Raw genomic sequence first — 9,288 nt, forward strand, 5'->3', positions numbered from 1 at the left:
AAAATTAGGATCCACAGGTATTGCATGACTTATTCAAAACATGACACAGGAAAATGGAAGCTAGCAGTAGAACCTAAACATTCTGACTCCTTGACAATTGCTTTTCCCATTAAAGATGCAAAGTAGGATCCAGAGATTGAAGAAAGGAATGGTGTATTGTAAATTTAAATTAAATTGAAAAATTTATTACTTAATTATGTATGTTAATTTTTGATAAATTAGAAGATATATAAACACCCAGAAACATAATAGAGCACTCCCATAATTTCATGACCTACAAATAATGACTATTACCAGTTTTCAAATTTTTTGGTGTACATATATAGCTACATTTTTCTATGAAAGGTCTTACAATGTACTCAGTATTTATGAGCATACTGTTTTTTTCTCAACATTACATTGTAGGTATTTCAATGCCGGGAAACATATTGAGGGCATGATTTTAAACTGCTGCCTAATTTCTATTATATAGATGTGTTTTTTTAAAAGAATTAATCACTTTTTGGTAGTATTTTCAATTATTTAGTATTATGAATGATATTTCTATTTCCTTGTATACTAGGAGTATACGAGGCTGCTGATTTTCCAGCCCTTTACCGATTGTGGATATTATTATTTTAAAGTTGTTTCCATTTTACTAAGTGAAATTATCGGTGTCTTTTCTTTTAACCTGTGAGGTTATATATTTTGTCATTCAAGTAATTAAAATAAAATAAGATTAGAAAACATAAGAGTACATGACACAGAATAAGAATAAAATTTCATAAAATATATTAAATAAAGTTTGAAAAATATAGTTCTGGTCCAAATTACCTACTAACAGATCTCTTTTTTCCCAAGTCAATGTAGTTAGTCCTTACAAGATGTAGACCAGCAATATTAGAATTTGTGCATAATCTCAGGTTCTACTCCAGACTAACTGAATTTGAACCTAGATTTTAACAAGATCCCCAGGAGATTCTATCACTTAAAAGTTTGAGAAGCACCAATCTAACTGGCAGCCAAAGCAATTTTTAAAAGTGTAAATCAAAAGCTGCCTCTACTTGCCTAAAATGCTTCAAATGTTTTCCATTGCTCCTAGAATAAAATATCTACTCCAGGTTGTGATATATAAGATTTTGCATTATTTGAATCTCGCCTGACCCTTTGATCTCAGCTCTTAATTCTCCTGGCTCTCTCTCCAACAACAGAACTGATCTCCTTTCTATTTTCTGAACTTGTCATGTCCCTTCCCACAGTTGGTCTTACTCTTTCATCCATCTGAAAATTTCTTCCCCCAAATCTTAATGAGCCTGGCTCATTTTCATCTTTCAGGCCTGAGCTCAAATATCACTACTGTAGAGAAAGCTTTCTGACCTCTGCTGAGCTTCTTGATGAATGTAGTCATCCATAGACCTCCTCTTAACTCCCTATCACAACACCTTGGTTATTTCCCTTATTGTGGTAATTACAACATGCAGTTATATTGTCTAATATAATTTATTATTAAATTTGTTAAATGTTAAATATATTAATATAATATATTGACAAATGTGTCAATGTGTTCATTGCTTCCACCTGCAATTAGAATATAAGTTCAATGAGGTCAGAGTTACTGTTTCATGGCTTTATCCTTAATACCTAGAATAGCGACTGGCCCATAGCAGTTAGCCGAGAAGTATCTACTAAATGGATGTTGCTTGGCCCTTTTTTCTTTCTCTCCCTTTTCCTTTCCCCTTATTCCCACCCTAGCAACTCTCGACTTTGTGTATGTTCTTCTTGCTTGGTTATGTGGTACAATTCATTTCTCTCTAGCCCTTTCCTCCAGGCTCAGATACAAGCCTTCCTTTGCTCAGTGGGCAAATTAGATCCACTCAGGGTCTCAGCCTGTCCTCACTCATCTGACCTCACTTTACCAGGAGTAATCTGAATGAACTGGATAGTAACCTCATGGTGAAATATCTAAAAGAAAAAAAAAAAACATATCCAAAAGATTTTGGAATGTACAAAAGTAACTTCAAGTCAAAGAATTAAGAGCACACAAAGTTTTATTTCAAATTACTGCAAAAGAAAAGCCTCTCAGGAAACATATTCAAATAATTATTCCTGGTAGAGATATTTTATAGGAGACTAGATTTTTTTTAAAGTTAGATTAAACACTGTTATTATGGTCAAAGGACTGGTTCGTAATTATTCTACTTTTGACTATCTGTCCACTGGCTATTAGGTTCCTCACACAATTAATAGTCATTTGAGTGTGTAACACTAATTTCCCAGAAGGAGTCTTTATTTCATTAAAGTATATCAGAAAATGGCTCAAGCATTTGATTAGAAATGATAGTTAAATCTCATATGGGGCTAGACATTACATTCTTCAAAAAGAACTATTCTAGACCAGTTTTGGAAAACTTATATTTCTCAAAAGTAATTCAAGTCTTTACTACAATATCTATAAAGGTGACAGGGATGGGATTTGTCAGATCTTGGATGTTACCCTCCTTAAAAATTGATAAGCTTGTTTCTTTGATGCTGTCGGTAAAGACACAAGACTTCTGGGTCAGAGATAAAGGACTTTATTACTTATGGCATAGCAAGGATCATGAACATCAGCATGTTTTTTTCTGTCGCCTTTGCCCTTAAGTCTCACAGAATGATGTAATGGGTGCAGGTGGATGCTATACAAGCAGTGGGTTGTGTGATAGCTGAGGAAAACTGAGCTTGGGGAATTCACTGCCTTTTTTTTTTTTTTTTCTTTTTTTTTTTTTAAGCAAGCAATAAGTAAACTTGCTCTTTGTCTCAGAGAAAACATTACCTCATCCCTCGAGTTTGTTTGTTGCAAGCACAACCCTGAGAAATGTTTTAGGTTGAGTGGTCATGGCCTCACATTAGTGGCATAGCCAGAAAGTCATGTAGGAGTACACAAGACTCACAATGGGCTTTATCTAAACAATATGCCCTCCATGGCCCTATATTGTGTTACTTTCTAGAAATTTTTCTCACGAGTATGACATTTCATCAACAATTCTGATTAATCTGACTGGCAGAGGCTAGATCCATTCTGTTTGTCTTAAACAACATTTAATTAAAGCTACTATTAGCAAAACTGTAAGTGTTAAGATGAGATCAGTGTGCAGCATTAACCTCAATCGCGCCTCCTAGGATTCCAGATTCAGTCAACTGTGAATAAGTCCCAGGATATAGACAGCTAGTATATAGTATAACATTCATTATGATCCGTGCAAGGTAATTGGACATACCGATTTTTGGTATAATTGCCAAAAAGGGACCAAAAAGCAAACACCATTTCCAATGGAGAGATGTTCTTCCTCCCCAGACATAAATATAGAACCTAAATGGGCAAAGGTTAATCACATTTGGGTTTTATTGTTAAACTCGGTTAGAATCAGCATTACATCATGTTGGTTAAGCTATATGAGCGGTGTTACTGAGTATTTATATGTCTATAGTCATTCATGAGGCATAACTCAAGACTGCTCAGACATCAGAAGCATATATATTTGTACCAGTTTGATTGAAACAAGGTTATGCTGATTTATGTTTTTGTTTATATATAGAAACGGGAATCCATGTTGGGAAGCTTCTACTGATGATGTCAGGCACAGCAGAATAGTTCAGGATAGGCCATATTCATTTGAGTTTTTCGTTTTCATAGAATGTAGAAGAGGAAGACAAACCACAGCAAGTCTTGAGCCCATGGGTAGAAACGTGAATTTTTTTCCCTCTAACTAAGGGAAGGTAGGGTTGGGAGACTTGCGAAAAAGTAATTTAAATTCTGGAGAGTAAGCATCTATTACCCGATCAATCAGTTTTGACTGACCATTGTCTTTTTGCGCAAAAACGAGGAGCCAACAGAAGACAGTGGAGCAGAGTCCTGGATTTCTGAGTGTTCCAGAGGGAGCCATTGCCTCTCTCAACTACACGTATAGTGACTGTGTTCTCCGGTACTTCGTGTGGTACAGGCAGTATTCTGGGAAAGGCCCTGAGTTGCTGATGTCCATATACTCCAATGGCGACAAACAACACAGCTCAATATAGTCAGCCAATATGTTTCTCTGTTGTTGGGTGGATGAAAGGACTAGAGTCAGAGCTAGTTGAAACAAAAACGCTGGATAGTTGCAAAGACTGAAAATCAAAGAGGGCCCGTGTTACCACCTTTGGCTAAGCTGAGCAAAATTCAAAATTCCTAGTTTAAACCTGTGGGACAGTGTGTTGATTCCTATGTGCTTGAGATGGTAGACAGCATTAGCCACAGTCATGGAATGACCCATACCCACAACGGGGCCTGAGAGTACAGAAAGACTTCAGATTTCCTGAGAAGAATCTCTGAGTAAGTATCTGAAAGAATTCCAGACACTGAGGAGCTTTGTTATGGTGATTAAAGACCAAATGGATTAGTCCTCAAGACCATGTGGAATTGAGGTTGTTTCAGAGAATGCTGGTGAGGGGGCTTGGAATCAATGGCGAGCATTTGATTGTCCCCCTGCCCTGTCTCCTTGGCACTGTGGAACTGTCCTACAACTTATGCCCAAACCCAGAAAAAACGTCTGCGGCCTGATGCAAATAAGACCTTGTAACAGACATTAAGTATAATTACAGGAAACAAAAATTTAAGTTACATGTATTGTAAGCTGAAATTGTGGTCTGTTAGACAAGACATTGTTTATGTAGTCCAAAGGGTGGGGAAACTTGGAAATGGGAAATTAAGATTTCTGTTCAGTTTGGTTCACAGAGTTACTGACTAAAAGTATGCAGCCCAATCAGAATTTGCTTCAAATTCTCAATCTGCAGACTGAAGACTTGCACAAGTATTTCTAAATCATGGAAGAAGAATTCGAAAGGCTGTGAGCAAAGCAGAAAGTTGTGCTGGAATCAAGATAGTTGAATTCTGGTTCCACTTTTATTGTGTGCCTTCTGGTGTCATGATGCAGTGGGAAGAACCTGGTTTGCGGTGCTGGTCTAAATGTCTTTCCTGTTACTAATGGGCCATTTGATCTTAGGCTATACTATTATGTATTTTTCAGGAGTGTTTTCAAGACTAAATGAGATAACATGTTGTCTTATTAAGGTTGAGTTCCTTAAAGGCAGAACCTGGATTGCTATTTCTTGTGCCTATAATTTATTGAGGAAAGCAGGTTAAGAAAGAAGGGAAAAGGCTAATTGTGGATGTGCTTCAGTTGGTCTTGATCCAGCCTGACCTCATGGGGCTCTCTGGAGCATGAATTATACCACAGAACTGATTCTCCCTACCCTGGGTCAAGGGGACTAGACAGCTGTCCTTTTGTGCCTCAGAATAAGGTAGTCACTTGTTGTGGTCTTTCTTTGGGATAGGGTGACTTTCATTGGCAGAGGTCAATTTTCTGGGGAAGAGGGCAACTGTGAGCCAAGAGTAACCAACACGCACAGCAGCAAGGGACAGGATACACTGGCCTGGAAAAGGGGAACTAGACTGGGCACCAGCAGTGTCTACTATTAACGTGGAACTCTCAAGGCACATGGTAAACATTCAATAAATGACAGACTTTATAATCATTGTATTTGAGATTTATTTTTTTCTCCATTTAATGAGGTTTATAAAGCTGGTCTTACCAATTCAGAATAATTGAAATAATGTAGGCTAAAGCACTTGTTAAGAGAAAAAAATCTAAACAAATATAAGGAATTATAATCAAAGCTAAGACTCCCAATTTTTTGAGAATGGTAACCAGAGAGCCAGTACATTATTTTCTTAGGTCTTTTGGTCATTCTCAAAATACTGCATTCCCATACTACTAGACCACAGAGCATGACGTTCTGCCATTACTTTGTATCCAGGTACAAATGACTCTGATGATTCACAGTGACTATGGGCTTCCATTGGTGGAAAGACAGATGGAAAGAGATATCGCCTATACTTATAGATGACTAATGTTACTTTATTCTTGGTTTATATTCAAAAATGAAGGATTGAATAGCAGGATGGACTCCCTATGTCATTGTGCCCGTGTTACCCACAAGTTTCTTCCTGAATGAGGAATTTGGCCAGTAGTCTGGGCACGTGGGCATATCATGTTTATTGGCAAGGTTTCGTATTAAAATAAACTGGTTATTAAGTCGTTCCTCCCCTTCCTCTACACCTAATATCAGTTTGAAGTGTGGCTTAATTCTGTCAACTATTCACACTAAAAACTTCCCAGGTGTTTCATTTCAACTTTAGGGAAGATCAAATGCCTGTGTATAGGTTGGCCTACTATACTTCTCACATATAAGTACACTAGCAGAATAAAGAGTCCAGAGGAAGACTAGGGTAGCTCTTCCACATGTTGATCTTCAATTTGTCCCCTTGTATTCTGTCTCTCCTGCTCTCCTTCATATCTATTCTCTTTCTCAGCCCAGAACCACTCTAGGGTCCTAAGGAGCAAGTTTCATTCAATTGTGTTTCCACTGAAATCTTCTCATAGTTCGTTCTGGGCTGTGCTGTTTTTCTCTCTATCTTGCCCACCAGTGTGTTCACATCTACTTTGCATCTTGTGGGAATTGTTCATACTTTTCATCTTTTTGTTACTTTTCCCATTATGGATTTAGGTTCATCCTGTTTATACTTCTCAATTTTATTTCAGTGGGAATTCTGGAGAGAAGAGAGGAGAGTACACAGGCTTAGTCAGAAATTTTGAATCAGAAACACATCTCAGCAACATTTAAAATTTCAAACTGACTATGTGATTTAGTTTCACATGTGAAAGATAATCTATCATTGGGGTCAAGAAACGAATTGGAAGCCCAAGAGAGAACCGATTTCAAGCTGGTATAGGTCAACAGAGTACTCAGAAAGAAGGGAGTTGTTCTGATCTAATGAGAAGGATCCCTGTTGGCCAGGTTCTTATGTCGCCTAAGATTTATCTCCTTATTTATTTCAGTTTTAAGTACTAGTGGTCTCTATGTTAAAATAGGTTGGGAGGGAAGATCTTCTCCCTTAAGAGTTTCGTCTTACTCTTAGACCACAGAGTAGACTTCCCTTGTTTGCTAGGCCCTGTCTCCCACCAGCTTGGGACTGTGGCCTGCTTAGCTATGTTGAGTGTCACTGTTGATCTACTCCTTTTTCTTCTATACCCCACAGAAGTTCCTTTCGTTTCTGCTCTGATGATTGTACTCCTTCCAGCTTTATGGAGTTTACATAGATTTACTTTCTTTTTTTTTTCCTCTTCATTTATTTCCAGAATCACTAATTTATGTCATTTTTCTTTACCTTTTAATTCTACTCAGGTTTCTCTGCAGATGCTCCTTGTCAATATTCTTTTTAGTATGAGGTCTCCATAATATGGCATAATATATAAGCCTATTCTCACCATCGACAAGTGGAACAGAACTCTTACTTTCTCCATTTAAACACGTGGTGCCCAAATTACTTACTCATAGCCTAAAGCAGTATCAAATTTGTTCAACTGAAACTAAGGAGTCTTCTTCACACTTTCTGCTTGACAAAGAAATTCATTGCCTTTATTAGTTTGCATTGAAAATAATTAATTACACGTGTTCCAGGTTGATTTTAAGTATGAGCCTCTGCTCTAATTCATTTTTTTCCTTTTGGCACCAAAATAAAGGATAATCTCTTCCCCTACGTTGATGCTCACATTTAGCAGCACAAGGCTGCATGAAGCTCAGCTCAATTGAGGCAATTGATCTTAGTCTTTCCACCTGATGAATGGCTTTTAAAATAATGTAGAGTTTCTCATAGTATTCCAAAGCCTAGAATATTGTCTTCTGTGACTAATTTCTCAACGAAGTAAGTTACTCTTCTATTTTTACTTAACTCCCATTTCTCTTTTGTTTTAGGACTAACACGTAGGACTATAGAAGGTGACATCATCACAGATTCGGGAAAGAAGACATAAATTATGTTGCAGTCTTGACATCACCTCTCTGAAATGAGAAGGAAACACAGTTCTCTCTAAGATTTGTGGTCCTGCCTCTGTCCTGCAGAGGGCAATGTTGCACAAGTGAGACATTTGACTTTGTTGCAAATCATTACCATCCACTTAGCCCCTCCTCCCTGCAGCTGGTTGATATGTCCTCACTGATGTCTGTGTAGATAGGAACCTGTAATAAGAATAAGAAGACAGAAAAGATCCAAACGCATTAAGAGAAAGTCTCTTTCTAACAGTTATTGAAACTTGTCAAAGTAAGTGGCTTATGCAGCCCAGCCTCCCCACTGGTCCTATAGCTCTGAAGGCTCAGTGACTTCAGCTACTGTCCTACCTGCCCAGATCCTTCAGCCCTGCCACTGCTCAGCCATGCTCCTGCTGCTCATCCCAGTGCTTGAGATGATTTTCGCCCTTGGTAAGTAACATTCCATTCCCCTTTCTACTTTCACAACAGTGACTGTGTTCTAGTTGGAACCTGAATAGAGACACCTTTTCTTCATAGCCAAGTCTGTCCGGCTTTTACTTACACAGCTTTGATTTTTCAGGAGGAATTGGAGCCCAGTCAGTGACCCAGCCTGACCACCACGTCACTGTCTCTGAAGGAACCTCACTAGAACTGAGGTGCACATATTCAACTTCTTTTTCACCGTATCTCTTTTGGTACGTGCAATATCCCAACCAAGGGCTCCAGCTTCTCCTCAAGGACATTTCCGGGGCCACCCTAGTTAAAGGCACCAAAGATTTTGAGGCTGTATTTAGCAAGAATGAAGCCTCCTTCCACCTAAAAAAATCCTCAGCCCACTGGAACGACTCAGCTACGTACTTCTGTGCTGTGAGTGACACAGTGACTGAGACTGCAGGGGGAGCTGAACGCAAACCTTCTAAGACACTGGGACTTTCTGTGACTCAAGAACTCAACCTGGGGAGTTTTCAGGAAGGACTTCTTTCCATGAAGGCAAGTAGGGCAGGTGGGCAGAGCTCTCGGGAATGCTTCCACGTCAGTGCTGTGCCACATTCGGAGACTTTGTACCTGATGGAGGTCTTCTGATGAATTTTGCCAGGAGGGACATCCCCCTTCAACTCCCCACCCCACTTCCACACTGAAGAAAGTACATCATTAGCAGTGAGAGTTCTGAAGTGAAAAAGGCAAGAGCATTTTTATATTAAAAAAAAAAAACATTTCTAGCATTTATTATTGATTATTATCACTGACTCATATGTAGATGTTGATCGATATGTAGAATATGGAAGTACTTGCTTATAATGTTAGTTGACAAGTTGTTCTGAATAAATTCTCAATTAAGGCAACTTGTACAGCATAGATTCCTAATTAATGCAGTATAGATTCTCAACCTAGATTTGAAGCTTAACTTCTAGCACATATATAATA

General features: G+C 38.3%; 1 long non-coding RNA gene and 1 gene segment (V, D, J or C); one reads left to right on the top strand and one right to left on the bottom strand.

Moving 5' to 3' along the window:
- Positions 1 to 5,526: 5,526 nt before the first annotated feature.
- Positions 5,527 to 8,027, bottom strand: LOC111735712. The gene is made up of 2 exons (XR_002778934.1): positions 7,893 to 8,027; positions 5,527 to 6,604 (listed from the first exon to the last, which is right to left on the bottom strand). It is a non-coding gene; the product is annotated as an uncharacterized LOC111735712 (long non-coding RNA).
- Positions 8,028 to 8,115: 88 nt separating this feature from the next.
- On the top strand, positions 8,116 to 9,090 carry LOC105311648. The segment is given in 2 exon segments: positions 8,116 to 8,313; positions 8,444 to 9,090. Coding segments are annotated over 2 exon segments (549 nt in total).
- Positions 9,091 to 9,288: the final 198 nt, after the last annotated feature.

The sequence above is a fragment of the Pteropus vampyrus genome, unplaced genomic scaffold (assembly GCF_000151845.1).
Source record: "Pteropus vampyrus isolate Shadow unplaced genomic scaffold, Pvam_2.0 Scaffold1000005681, whole genome shotgun sequence".
NCBI classification, from domain to species: domain Eukaryota; kingdom Metazoa; phylum Chordata; class Mammalia; order Chiroptera; family Pteropodidae; genus Pteropus; species Pteropus vampyrus.